The sequence below is a fragment of the Dromiciops gliroides genome, chromosome 2 (genome assembly GCF_019393635.1).
Source record: "Dromiciops gliroides isolate mDroGli1 chromosome 2, mDroGli1.pri, whole genome shotgun sequence".
Classification (NCBI taxonomy): domain Eukaryota; kingdom Metazoa; phylum Chordata; class Mammalia; order Microbiotheria; family Microbiotheriidae; genus Dromiciops; species Dromiciops gliroides.
In genome coordinates this window covers 419,584,130-419,599,436 of record NC_057862.1, presented here as the reverse complement: position 1 = coordinate 419,599,436, position 15,307 = coordinate 419,584,130, and the positions used below count along the sequence as shown (strand labels likewise).

The window sequence follows — 15,307 nt, the reverse complement described above, 5'->3', positions numbered from 1 at the left end:
TCCCATCTCAAAGCTCAATCTATATGTTTTTACCTTATGTCCTCAGTCTTTTGCCATGCCAGAGACCTCTTTCCTTTAACCAAGATCTGTCCTCCCATCTCCTCCCTGGGGTACAGCAGAGAATTCTCATGTGGGAAACTAGATTCTGGTTTCTCTAGTGAAAACTTGTCTGTCTCTTGCCCAAGGTCACACAGCTAGTAAGTGTCAAGTGTCTGAGGCCAGATTTGAACTCGGGTACTCCTGAATCCAGGGCCGGTGCTTTATGTCTGCAGCTTGGGAGCAGTCTCTGTGCCGATGGCTGAGGAGAATTGAACAACAGTGGATGGGTTTGTCCTCCTGAACTCCTGTGCCCTTCAACCTGAGCTTTAACTCCCACTCTTTGTACTCTTTCTGGCCATTCAAATTGTCACCTTGCTGGGCAACACCCTCATCATAGTGGTCACTACTGCTGACTCAGCCTTGCACAGTCCCATGTACTTCTTCCTCAGGAACCTTTCTGTGTTAGAGATTGGCTTTAATCATTCTACCCAAGATACCGGGGAACCTATTAGCTCATGATACAACCATTTCCTTCCTTAGCTGTGCCACTCAGATGTATTTCTTTTTCTTCTTTGGATTCTCAGAGTACTGCTTCCTAGCAATAATGGAAAAATACCTCAATGGGGCCAGCTATGATCCCCTGTGTTACTCACTCATCATAAATCTCAGATCCTTTGTCCATCTGGCTATTCCTTCATGTATACTGGATTTTCCTATAGCCATCATACAGGCCATATGGCTCTTCTGTGGCTTTAATGAAGTGTTGTGTGTGTGTGTGTGTGTGTGTGTGTGTGTGTGTGTGTGTGATGGCCCAGCCTTGTTGAGGCTGGTTCATGGAGAGATAACACTGTGGGGGGGGGTCTATGCTATTGTAGGAACCATTGTATTCATCATGACACCTTGTCTCTTTATCCTAAGCTTTACCTGCTCTTCCTATCTTGTCATAGTCTTCTATGGACCTCTCAGCCTCATCATCTATTTTCAGCTTTCACTGTCCTATAAAGTAACAACCCTTATGTTGAATCTCATCATCTATAGTCTGAGAAATAATGAAGTAAAGGTAGCAATATCTAGGACCTTTCTCAAGGAAATATGTTTCTGTAAACCATGACTTTCAGCTGTGTTATTCTCCATTTTGACTTTGAATGGACTGGAAAGTTTGGAGAGAAGAGAAAAACAATAACTTTGGTTTGTGTGCTTCTACTCTGCTCTGAGTGACAATGAAGTTCCCTAAAAAAGTCGGTTTGGTCAAGAGTAATGTGGATACTGTGACTTGGATATGCTTTTTTCTGCCCATCTCATCAGGAGGGACCAAACCAGCCAAGAGGCTGCTGACACTTCCTTCCAATATGGCTTCTAGAATTTCTTTGAAGGGAAGAAAGCAGAGAAAGTGGATAAACATATTGCCAATTATCTAGGGTTGACCATGAGGTAACATTCCCTCCCATTAAAAACTTGGATCCATAGTTTCTCTCTACTAGTGCAAGTAGTAACTCAGTGCTACTCTAGCTGAATTACTAAAACACTCTTCCCTGTACCAAAGTGACAATAATTATGAATAAAACATTTTAGGTGTCTCAAGTATTTGAAGAACAGCTTTGCCCTTAGACATCCTAAATAGGTAATCTACCCTTTAAAACCACTGATCTCTCCCTTTTGTTTTATTAATGACCCTGGAATTTTTGAAAGGAGACTGTAAAAGGAACCAAACTCACTGAGAATCTAGATGTAAGTCAACTGTGTGATACCGTGGCACCCAAAATGGTGACTTTATTTTGAATTAATAGAAGTAGTAGACATTTTTCTAGAATGAGGTGGTAGTTTGGCCTGGACAGATCACATCTGGAGGATTATGTCGAGTTCTGGGTACCACACTTTAGAGAAACCTTTGAAAAGCTAGAATGTGAATGACCAAAATCATGGTGGGGCAGGATGAGATTCAAAACCACATGATGGAAGGATTAATTGAAGAATATTGAGGTGTTTAGCTTACAGAAAAAATAGTGAGGATATGATAGCTGTTTTCAAATCAGGATTTGATTTAGTGTTTTTTAACTGTCAACTTAAGAAAGTGATGGAGAAATGTTAACAATATAGATTAAATTTAAAAGTATGTTATGAAAACACTCCCCTTTCAATTAGCTCTCATAAGCAGGTTTGAGTTCCCTCGAACACATCCCTGTTAAGTTTATTCACTAAGTCATCAGCTCTTCTGGCTCAGCAAATAATAAGAAGCCTCAGTAATCACACAGAATAAGCCTCTCAGTCATGCATGATTAGAAACAGGATTTCCCTAAGCTTACATATGATCAGTTAGAATCAGGCAGGGAATATCTGTGTTTACTCCTAACCACAGATTTCCCTTAAGCTTCTTGAACTCTGTTTACTCCCAGAAACGGTCCTATAGGTCAGTTCATCCACATTACAAATTTAATAAACTCTTTTTTTGTTTTGTTTTGTTTTGTTTTGTTGGGGCAATGGGGGTTAAGTGACTTGCCCAAGGTCACACAGCTAGTAAGTGTCAAGTGTCTGAGGCCAGATTTGAACTCGGGTACTCCTGAATCCAGGGCCGGTGCTTTATGCACTGTGCCACCTAGCTGCCCCCTAATAAACTCTTTATTAAAAAAAAACACTTTTTTATTCTTTGTTATTCTGAACCTGATAAATACCAACAAACCAATGGTCCCTTTATAAACCTTGTGGCCTTCATTCAAACTGTCCTTCAGAAAGTGAATGACAAGGGGATATAAGGAAAAAATACTTAAATTACCAAAGAACTCAAGAGAAAGAAAACTCAATTAAAGACTGAGCACAAGGAGAAAAACCAACAAGTAATATTAACAGAAGTGAATATGGCCTCCATATTATCAAAGTGAGTACAAGCATTTCTGAATAAATATTTCAAGCTGAAAGAAAATGAATCCACCCCTAATTAATCAGAGGATTCTATGGATTCTCAGAATATGGAACCACAGCAAAATGTTCTTGAATACTTCAAGAAAAAATAAGAGTTGTGAAAGTAGAATTAAAGTCATTCACAGCAGAAATAATAGGCAGAATAGAAAAATTTGAATCCAGGGTGGTAAATGTCACCAAAGGAGAACAAATGATTGGGAATGTAATCACACAGATGTGGGACAATCTGGAAGTAGAAGAGCAAAAAGGAAAAACATTTAAAAATTATCTTGATGAAACTAAAACATTGATCTTGAAGACAGGGTATGTGGATACAACTTCAAGATTATGTTTTCTAAAAGAACACAATCAAGTGAAAAACAAAACAGAACAAAACAACTGAACACTATAAAGCAAGAAATGATACAATAAAACTTTCCAGAACTGCTGGACACAGAAAATAATATGCTAATCAAAGGAGTCCACAAATGACCTCCAGAACAAAAAGCATGCAAACAAACAAAAAACTCTGTGCAAACTTCTTCTTTACTGTTCACGTTTTCCATTTTTTCTTTGCCATCATTGTCAGAAGTTCTGGAAAGTCAACTATATCATTATTGTTAGCATCTGCTTCATTAATCATATCTTGTAATTCAGCTTCTATTTTGGTACCTCTTTTATTATGATCTCTAGCCTTGTCAAATAATGAAAATCTTTGAATTCTGTAGTCTGCTTTTCTCATAGATTTTTTAAAAACTGCTTTTCTTTCTTTCTTTCTTTCTTTTTTTTTTTTTGCCGGGCAATGGGGGTTAAGTGACTTGCCCAGGGTCACACAGCTAGTAAGTGTCAAGTGTCTGAGGCCTTATTTGAACTCAGGTCCTCCTGAATCCAGGGCCGGTGCTTTATCCACTGCGCCACCTAGCTGCCCTAAACTGCTTTTCTCATAGTTGACCAGCCATGCTGCAAGTGCTACAAGTTATTAAGTTGTTATTAGATAGCTTCTATGCTTATTGGACACACATGAACTCTGCTCCTTTTTTGGGGGGGGGTAGGGCAATGAGGGTAAGGGACTCACCCACAGTCACACAACTAGTAAGTGTCAAGTGTCTGAGGTCGGATTTGAACTCAGGTCCTCCTGAATCTGGGGCTGGTGCTTTATCCTAGCTGCCCTTTTTAAATTAAATTAAATTAAATTTAAATTTTTATTTTTCTAAATTTTTTGGCAGGGCAATGAAGGTTAAGTGACTTGCCCAAGGTCACCCAGCTAGTATGTCAAGTATCTAAGCCTACATTTGAACTCAGGTCCTCCTGAATACAGGGCTGGTGCTTTATCCACTGAGCCACCTAGCTGCCCAGAAAGCTATCTATTTTTGCAGAGGATATGATTATATACTTGGAAAATTCCAGACTCAACTAAAAAGTTGGTTGAAACAATTAATAATTTTAACAAAGTAGCAGGGTATAAAGTAAATTCACGTAAATTACCAGCATCCTATATATTACAAACAAAACTATGCAAGAATAGATAGTAGGAGATACCCCATTTAAAATAACTTTAGACAAATAGACCAAATATTAATTGGAAACTAAATAATCTCATCCTAAAGAATGAATGGGTGAAGCAACAATTCATAGAAATAAGCAATAACTTCATCCAAGAGAATGATAATAATGAGATAACATACCCAAACTTACGTAGCCAAAGCAGTTCTTAGGGGAAATTTTGTATCTCTAAATGTCTACATGAATAAAATAGAGAAAGAGGAGATCAATGAGTTGGGCATGCAACTAAAAAAGCTAGAAAAAGAACAAATTGAAAATCCCCAATTAAATACTAAATTAGAAATTCTGAAAAATGAAAGGAGAGATTAATAAAATTGAAAGTACAATAACTTTAGACAGTATAAAATACCTGGGACTACACCTGCCAAAACAAACTCAGGAACTATATGAACAAAATTATAAAAAAACCTTTTATACAAATAAAATCAGATTTAAGTAATTGGAAAATATTAATTGTTCCTGGGTAGACAGGGCCAATATAATAAAAATGACAATTTTACCTAAACAAATCTATTTATTCAATGCCATCCCAATTAAATCACTAAAATAATTTTACTTAGAAAAAATAACAAAATTCATTTGGAAGAATGAAAGTCAAGAATATCAAAAGAATTAATGAAAAAATGTAAAGGAAGGAGGTTTACCAGATCTTAAACTATATTATAAGGCAGTAATTATCAACACCATCTGGTACTGGCTAAGAAATAGAAACCAATTATCATCTTTTTGTTGTTTAAGTCCTTTTCTTTTTACCCAAACTTATTCCTTCCATAACATTTTCCCACTATAACATATCTGATCACTGGTCCTCAAGCAACGGCTGCTTGATAATTTGTCAATTGTATTATAATGGGAATTCCTATCAAATATGGGTTGGACTAGATGGCTACTAAGGTCTCTTAAAATATTAGGATTCTATGAAGGGGATAAATTTGTCTTCTATATAGTCCAGTCTCTTCTTCTGGAGGAAAAGATTTTTTGGGAAAGAGGTATCAAATGGTAAAGACTCTGTTGGGGGCAGCTTGGGGAGAGTTATCTAGTAGTGTGGGCCTGTGAAGGACTGTGAGGTAAGCTGCTCAAAAGAAGCATGTAGTGTTGTCACCCTGGAGCAAAGTAAGCCCTGTTCACTCTACAGTCGTGATCAATTGGCCAGAATGCAAAACTAGGACCACTGGGTTGAAGTTACATGGAAATAAACTTTAGTTCAATATAAGAATAAAATCTTCCTAATAAATAGAATTGTTCAATAATGGACTGAGTTGTCATACAAAGTGATAAGTTTCTCATCACTGAGGGTCTTTAAGTAGAGGCCAAATCACTACTTGTCAATTCACAAACATTTATGAAGCAATTGGGATATGCAAATCACCGTACAAGGAGCTAGGGATAGAAATCCAAATATGAGTAGCCTGCCCTTAAGGATCTGACATTCTAATATGGAGGTACAACATGATTACAGATAACTACTTAGAAGATATATGCAAAAATACAGTTATATGAGACTACTAACATTTGGGGAAACTCAAGAAAGGCATTTTAAAGGGGGTAACAACTGAGATAACCCTTGAGGGGAACAATTCCAGGAGCTGGAAAAGATGAGGAAGAGCATTTTAGTCTTTGGTGAAAGTTTGTGCAAGGATATGGAGGCAGAAGAAGAAATATCCTGAACAGGGAACAGGAAGTATGCTAGTTTGTAAAAGATGTAGAAAGGACTTATGGTCTTACATGGCCTGTGTGGCTCCAACTTTAGATACTGTGGTTCTAACTTATAATTCAAAATATCTTAATGTAAACAGGCATTCAGGTCATAATCATTTCTGGACATTAAACTGAGCTTTATTTCTTAGTAAAAAAAATCTAGAAATATAGGATATGTGTTTCACAAGATAATAACTACATCATGCCAAATAATCATATCATGATAAAAATTAATAGGCCTCACAGCTATGCCGTCAATCACATATTTATGCACCTACCCACACGGACAAAGAGAAATGGGGATGTAAGGAGAGAGGGATTGAGAATTTTAAGATTTAAGCTTGAATTACTTGCACTCAAATATACTTCATATTATCACCTGAGAGCTAGTTTGAAAAGAATCACCCCGCTTCAGAAGCATACTAATGACTTAGGAATTCTCCAGAGCATATATAGTAGATTCTCTAGAGACTGTCCCATACCCTAGGCCATTAACTGTGGTTGTCCTCCTAGAATCAATCCTTGTTTGAAAGACAAGTCCTTGGAAACATGAAAGGGACTTGTTTGTTGGAAAGGAGGATTTAAGTTCGATTGCCACTTATCTCCTTCTCTCCCAAATCCTACTCCTAGCAAGGAACAAATATAGGAAGAGACCTCTCTGCCATAGCCTCTTACCTGATATTTCTATCTCTTCAACCCTAGAAGCCACTTTTCATGCATCTAGTCTATGTTCCATATTTGGAGAATCAATGTGAACTGTGAAATGGATTCCTAGTCTTTGTTTTTGTCTTTCAGGTGAGAAAATGAGGTTACAGATGGAGAACAGGAAAATAGGAAGGGTTTACTGAAAAATGGAGCCTGATTTGGGATTTTTTGAGTAGATTTGGATTCAGAATCTCTTTGTCCTTTAATTTCACTAGCCCTTGTCCACCATATCTGATTTTCTAGTGTTTTCCATTGCAAATAATTTCACCCAGATGATTTCTCTACTGGACCTATTTTTCACACCACTAGCATTCCTCCGGAACTGGCATGGAATAAGTTTGGTGATGTAATTTATATAAAAAAATTAATTTTTCTGGTGCAGGTAGGTTTGGATGGCAATAGGACCCCCAAAAGCCATCCTCTCTAGGTCCCCAAAACCGATTTCTCCAGGAGGAGCTATGATTATTCAAACCTTTATGCTCATTTCAACATCTGAACATTATAATCTTGCCCTTCCTCTGGGTGTGGACTGGGAACAAGTGAGTGCCATATTGAGGCAGAATGTAGGATGTATAGACATTATACAAATCTAAGAAAAAGATTTTAGTTGTGAATTGATAAATGATGTTGTAAAGGAGTGTGGTTTGGAGCAATGAAAGGGGATGTAAAGGCTAAGTAATGAGGAGCAGAGTATCTCAGAATTAAGAGAAATTGAGTTCTCTTTTGGTGCCTATATATCCATTTTAGCTTATTCTATCCCCAAAGAGGTACATCAATCAATTAAACACTTCCTCACTCATTCAATCAATCAATAAGCATTTCTTAAATTCTATTATGTGTCTTTGATGGATATTCTTTTATCTAGGGAGATAACATGTATCCATACAAGGATATGCAAAAACTGAACAAAAATTGCAGTGTGATTATGGATTTTTGGGGAGGGGGCCTCATCCTTGGAAGGATAAAAGAGATTTCAAGTAAGAGGTGGTATTTGAGAAGATATGAAGGCATCTATACATTTATAAAGCTTCAGATGAGGAGGAATCATATTCCTTGCGTGGGAGACAGTCTGTGCAAAAGTAGAGAGATGAGTGCTAGGTATAAAGATTAATAAGAAGAACAGTTCGGCTTGACCATGAATTTAAAGTTGGGAGAACAATGTGTAAGGTTAGAAGCTGGTTGTAAAAGAGAAACAAAGAAATGCCTATTTGAGGGAGCCACTGGGATTTATGCAGCATATGACATGGTCAGGCTGATGCTCTAGGAGTATTGCTTTGGCAATAATGTGAAGGACAAATTTGAGAAGACAGAGATGGGGCAAGAAAACAACACTGATTTCTGAACTCCTGTGCCTCTCTCTGGGACCATATCTATCAGCTCTTTGGTTCTATTGATATGAATGGTGGACAAGGTGAGAGACATGGATCCATGATATAACATGTTTGCAGGAACAAACTTGAGACTCACATACACCTGGGTTAGCATCCCTCTGGCATCCATATCCCTAGAGAATGATAGAAAACATCATACTCATTTTGTTTTATGTGAACTTACAGAGGCCAGAAGAGAATCCTGCCACTATTCTGGACCCAAACACCCAAAGTAGTATACTTAACTGAGCTGGTTAACATCTGTTGGCAATCTCCCAGCACAGTAAATGAGACAATGAGACCAGAACCTGTTATTTCAGTGAAATGCCAATTGTCTCACATTTTCAACTCTCAGAATGTTAGTGCTTGACTCTCTCATAAATTTTTCCTGGCCAAGGAACTAAAAACTTGTCACGGTGAATCCAGAGCATCTCTTTTAAAGGCTTTGGATTGTTTAAGTCCTTAAAACAGTGTGTGTGTGTGTGTGTGTGTGTGTGTGTGTGTGTGTGTGTGTGTGTGTGTGAAAAGAGGCCAAATAATAGGGAATTGGCTGCTCTACTAGATGTCTTTCCTGAAGACACTTCTTCATAGGTTAAAATCTATTGGAGCTTTCCCAATAACAAATGCTCTGCTATATTATTAGCATGGTGGGTTGTAAGTATTTAAAGAATAGCAATGATAACTAAAAACTAATAGAGCCTCATCAAGAGTGAATAATGACAGCCTGACTTCATTTATATTTCTGACAGGGTTGTTAGATCTGGGGAATGCCACAGACATGCTAATTTTTATCCATGAATTTGTAAAGTTTCTCTTGATATATTTGTGGATATCACAAGCATTTCTTGAGGGTCACTGTTTCTGGTAGGTAGAAGGTAGACAACAGTGGACAGAGCAAGAGAATGAATTCTTATAGATCTATTCCTTGTTCTGATTATTCACATATTGCACAGCATTAGGTAACACAGTTTAAGAACATGATGAACTGGAGTATGTCCAGAGGATGGCAGTCAGGATGGTGAGGGCTGGGAGACGTGGAGTCATGTCATTTGGTAATACTTAGAATGCAGAGAAGACTGAGTGCATGTGGAGATGATAGCTGTTGTTAATTAAGAATTTGAATATGGAAGAGGGATTAGGAATTTTCCCCTTGACTCCAGAAACCAGAAGTAATGTGTGAAAGTTTCAGAGACACAGATTTCTATCCATAATAAAGAAAAATTTTCTACCAGTTGGAGCTATCCAAATATAGAATGAATGACTTGAGGAGGGGGGATTGTGACATCACTCAATATCACTGACCCCTTTTGGGAGATGTTGTAGAGACTGTTTCTATTCAATTATGAATTGGACTAGATGAGCTCTGAGGTTCCAACCTGTTCTGAGATTCTTTGATACTAGATGTTTGCTCTGCATAATGATTCTTTTTTTGTTTGTTTGTTTTTTTAGTGAGGCAATTGGGGTTAAGTGACTTGCCCAGGGTCACACAGCTAGTAAGTGTCAAGTGTCTGAGGTTGGATTTGAACTCAGATCTTCCTGAATCCAGGGCCGGTGCTCTATCCACTGTGCCACCTAGCTGCCCCCATAATGATTCTTTATATCCCAACAGAGAGACAGGACAAGTTTGGGATTCACTCTCTCCTTGGTCCATTTTTTTGAATCCTGTAGAGTACTGAATCTGGACAAGGTATAGTCATGTTGGTCATATGAATAAATGGAATGAGAAGATGATGAGAGCTGAAGGATGGAAGGGATAATTCTAAGGAAGAGTCAGAATAAAAACTCTGGAATTCTAACTTTCAGACACTTTCCTTACATATGCTCCATCCCATTTGTTTCTACTTTTTATAATGTGGCAAGAAGTTTAAATAGTTGAACTTCTTTAAGCTGTAATAATTAGGGGTGCAACTTAACGAATTAATTTCAACTATAGAATATTTGTGAAGAAAGGTCATGTATTAACTTTGTGTACTCATTAATAATACTTGCTTTTAATGTAATATTGCCAAAATGAGCTCCTGGGATAGCTGCTTATGAATAGTAGAATTCTCTTTAATTATTAGTGTGCCAGAGTCCTTAAAGCAGTTAAATATGGTCTTGGTAATCTCAACCTTGTCTATAAGGTTCACTCTTCATCATTTCTCCCTATGTAGATTCTCCCTAGCCCAGTTTATGTGATATCTATCAACTGTATTAATGGCACCTAACACTTGGTAACATTTGTAATTCAAGTAGATCCCTATTAATAAAATTATATATTACATAAATTCATTTAGAAGTTAATCATTTATAATTTAGATCTCACTGTACAATGTAAATAATATTATGCTTGGTATTTAGTAATAAATATGTAATTATATTATATCTTACAGTATAATAATATTATACTTTGGTACTTTAAAAATCCTGTTTAAGGGGCAGTTAGATGGCACAGTGGATAGAGCACTGGCCCTGGATTCAGGAGTACCTGAGTTCAAATCCGACCTTAGACACTTAACACTTACTAGCTGTGTGAACCTGGGCAAGTCACTTAACCCCAATTGTCTCACCAAAAAAAACATCCTTTTTAAGTATGACATTTATGATGTGATACTATAGAAGTCACTGTTCCAAATCATAAACCTTTATATGTTAAAATCAGAAATTCTCCTTTTCCTTGAATTCTAGTGTTGAGAAAAATGCAGATTGAATTAGAAGAGAATGGAAATGCAGATAAATGTTTGTAGAACTTTTGAAGAGATTTTCTTGGAACTCTCAAAAGCTATAAATATTTGTGGAATTGTCTTTTCTGTCTAATTTTATTTCAAAATGTCACTTTTACTTGATATCAGAAAAACATCTCTATTCCTCATAAGCTTATTGGAGATGAGTTTTGGATCCTAGATGGAAATAGTAATGAGATATGGGTGTGGAAAATGAGGAAGATAAAGCCACAAATTCTCCTTCCTATTTGGTGCCCCTCTCACTCATAGATGGGCCTTCTTCTTCAGGATGCAAATGAGTAATGCCATCAGCCTAAAATAAACTCTGACTAGAAATGGATAAAAAAGGCCTTCCTGGAGTCTTAGCATGAGCCCCAATATTATGGAGTAACTTTGCCATTTACTGATCCAACTGAAGGTTGTCTTTATCATGAACAAGTTCCCAAGACACCAGCTTGTTTTTTCAACATTCAAATTGCATTTTTTATGTCCTCCTTTTCCAGACACTGTGTTAGGTCCTAGGAATACAAAAACAAAGAAGAAATGGTCCCATTCTCAAGAAACATGTATTCTATTGGTATAGGTTTGGTGGATTTTGTATTCTTACAGCATAAAACACAGTCTAAGATAAAAATCGATGCCTCCTATCTCTGAGTGACATGGTCATTTTCCTACTGGGAAAATCAAGCATTTGATCTAACTAAAGTGAATTAGTTGAAATTTACCAGTATCCTAACATTTCAGAGCTAGCACTGGGTTCAGAGATCACCATTTGAATTCTCACTGAGTGGTTGGTTCTGTCCTGGATGTTATAGAATGTATGAATCAGCATTCCCTTATTTCTAGTTTACAATTTAGTATAGTCTAGGATAAGAGCAATTAAGTATTAAAAAAAGTTGATCAAAGAATAGACATGAATATACTTAAAAAGTTTTATGTTTTAATATGAAGGGTTCTGTTATGTTCTCTACAAACCACAACACTGGAAAATAGGACTTTTCACATGTTTTAAAAGTGTATTTCTTTTGATCTTAACCTGTGAATATTTTGTTTTAAATTCTAAAGTTGAAAGTTGAAAGAAAATATTACTGTGCCAAAAGCTTATATAACACAAGGTCTAAAACAAAGAAAAGGAGCAGGGTGAATAAATATGTAATGGCAATAATTAGATGAAAAACCTCTCAGTGGAATCACAAATAAATAAGGAATGCTTTAGATCAAAGGTGACAGATGGACAAGAGGCTATTGTTAAAAGCAATCAGATATACTACATAACAAAATGACAAAGAATAGGGTCACATACATAAATTGTTCAGCAAGGCTAAAATTTTGAAGTGGGGATAGATACTTACATAGAGGTAGTGTATTGAATGAAGCTATCTTTTCAATTTCCAATGGAACTATCCTATTTAGGACAGTGTATTCTTTAAAACATGCTTAGTTCTTTGTCCATTTGGCCACTCTTTTTCTTTTCTTTGTGGACTGAACCTGTGTTTTAGTAAGTGTAGGGAACTCCTGGCAAAGAACTTACTCTTTCAAGGCAGACTGGACTTTCTCTAAGACTTACTCTGGGGTAGTGAGGTGAAATATTCTGCTCAGGGTCACACAGCATGCATTAGAGCAAGGATGTGAACTCTGGTCTTCCTGATTCTGAGGAGAACTCTATCATCGATATCATACTGTCTCCCTTTATTAAGAATTTTATAAAACCTCTCTTATTATTCTACAAGATAGGCTTCTTTCTCTTGTATAGGCAATTTGAATAGAAGGTGCCACTGTTTCCCAGAGGTCTTCACACAGTTTCATACCCTTTCGATTTTCATGAGGGTTTACAGCTCATGCTCCTCCTAATACTTTGAGTTAGGCCATGGATACCAGTTGAGTTGAGAGTCTTACTGAGTATTTTGAGGGCCCAAACTTGGTGTCAAATTCTGATGCATGATGATTCTTTTTTAAGAGAAGGTCTTCTAGCATTTTTAGTTGTCTAAAGAAAATCTCACTATTCCTCACAGTGGGCTGTGGATTTCTCTTGAGCTCATAGAGGAGTTCTGTAAAATTTAACACTTCCATTAAAACAATCTGCCAGCTAGAGGTCCAATTATTTTCTAAGAAAATAGAAATAATTATCTAGCTTTTGCCATCTCCTCCAAGGCAATTTGATTCTTTTTAGTTTTCTCTTGTTTTTCATTTAACTGGTACTAATAAGGTAATGATATTTTGAGTTGTGGTGTCTTCTCATATGTCACTGTACTCTCATCAGTAAGAGCCAATAAGATGATACAAGATGAACATTAGCATGACTAAACCTGAAGTCCTACACTTTATTTTTTAAAAATTGCCTACATAAATACAGAACGGGTGAGATTAATCTTAGCATTAGTTCATCAGAGAAAGACCTAAAGACTTTATTTATAAGCTAGATATAAATGAATCAACTGTAGGTAATTAAAAGTAATATAATTTTTTTTTTTTTTTAGTGAGGCAATTGGGGTTAAGTGACTTGCCCAGGGTCACACAGCTAGTAAGTGTTAAGTGTCTGAGGCCGGATTTGAACTCAGGTACTCCTGATTCCAGGACCAGTGCTCTATCCACTGCGCCACCTAGCTGCCCAAAAAGTAATATAATTTTAGACTGTATTGAGTTAAATATAGTTTCATTCCTCCTCAAAGGAGCCAAAATATATGTTGAACTCTGTGACAGCCAGACTGTCTATAGAGTGTTTTGTTCATTTCTTTCCCCAATATTATGAGAGAACAATAGCTAAAAGAAGCACATGTAGAGACGGATGCTAAGAATGGCTGGAAGTCTCATAGTAAGAAGGTTGAAAGAGCAAAAAGTATTTAGCCCATACAAGAAAAGACTTTAGGGAGGAGCTATGTTTTCTTCAAATATTAGGTGACAAAGGGTTAGATTTAGTCTTTGCTGCTCTAGAAGAAACAACAGAGATCAATGCATAAAATATAAATAACAGGGTGGGAGATTTCAGTTTAATTTATATAATCATTTCCCAACAGTGCTGTACAACAAGGGAATGTATTCCTTGTGGTCACCATTTGGTGGTTGAAGGTTTCACTAGATAACATTTAAGGTTTTTTTCCCAACTAAACTTCTATGATTTTCGACATCTTTATATCTTACATCTCTTGATTCCTTCATAAAGAAACAGAGAGAACATGAGCCAAACCAACCAGACCTGGGTGACAGAATTCTTCCTATTGGGACTTTCTGATGACCCTAAGACACAACTGATACTCTTTACATTGTTCCTGGCAGTCTACTTGGGTACCATACTTGGAAACCTGCTCCTCACATCCTTGGTTATGCTTGACTCACAGCTCCATACACCCATGTATTTTTTCCTATGTAATTTATCTCTGGCTGATCTCTGCTTCTCAACTACCATTGTTCCCCAAACCTTAATCCACATGTTATCTAGAAGAAAATTAATCTCTTTCACAGGCTGTGCTGTTCAACTTCTCCTCATCCTGTTTTTTGGATGTACACAGTGTTCCCTGTTAGCTGTGATGTCTTATGATCGGTACCTGGCAATCTGTGACCCAATGCACTACCCCCTCATCATGACATGGAGGGTGTGTGGCCTCCTGGCTTTAGCATGCTGGTCAAGTGGTGTTTTAGTATCAATGGTCGACACTACATTCACATTGCGCCTTCCTTACCAAGGAGACAATAGAATTGCTCATTTTATTTGTGAACCCCCAGCACTTCTGGTTGTGGCATCTACAGACACACATAGTTCAGAAATGGCCATTTTTCTGATGGGTGTGGTGATTCTTCTTGCACCTGTGTCCCTGATTATGATCTCATATGTTTGTATCATTGTGTCTGTGGTCAAGATGAAGACAGCCTCAGGGAGACTCAAGGCATTCTCTACCTGTGGCTCCCACCTCATTGTGGTCATCATTTTTTATGGATCAGCAATTATCAACTACATGACACCTAAGTCTGCCAAGGAACTAGGCAAAATGGTATCTGTGTTCTACGCAGTGATAAACCCTATGCTCAATCCCCTCATATATAGCCTGAGGAACAAGGATGTAAAGAGGGCATTCAGAAACACTGTAAATAGTAAACTGTTGTGCAGAACCTGATTCTCTCATTTGTCATTGAATGTGACTTGATGTTATACTTGCAAATCTTTTCAAATAGCTTAATAGGAGGAACTAATTTCTTATGACCCATATTAGTTGGCAGGGATGCATGTTTATATTGTTATATAATTATGTATAGGTCATATGCACATTTAATATGTCTGAGTCATAGGGAGAGGTAGAGATGATATATTTATCCCTCTGAAGAACTGGGTAAAATTATGAT

At 37.0% G+C, this 15,307-nt stretch overlaps 1 protein-coding gene and 1 pseudogene across 1 annotated transcript; both read left to right on the top strand.

Annotated features, from left to right (window-relative positions):
* The first annotated feature begins 294 nt into the window (after positions 1-294).
* On the top strand, positions 295-1,150 carry LOC122739015 (annotated as a pseudogene).
* A 12,995-nt stretch (positions 1,151-14,145) lies between these two features.
* Positions 14,146-15,081, top strand: LOC122739013 (olfactory receptor 2D2-like). Its single transcript, XM_043980878.1, has one exon. The coding sequence runs from the start codon at positions 14,146-14,148 to the stop codon at positions 15,079-15,081; it is 936 nt and encodes a 311-aa protein (XP_043836813.1).
* Positions 15,082-15,307: the final 226 nt, after the last annotated feature.

Excerpts from the sequence above, each read along its gene's own strand:
- LOC122739013 (XM_043980878.1), top strand. The coding sequence starts at position 14,146 with ATGAGCCAAACCAACCAGACCTGGGTGACAGAATTCTTCCTATTGGGA.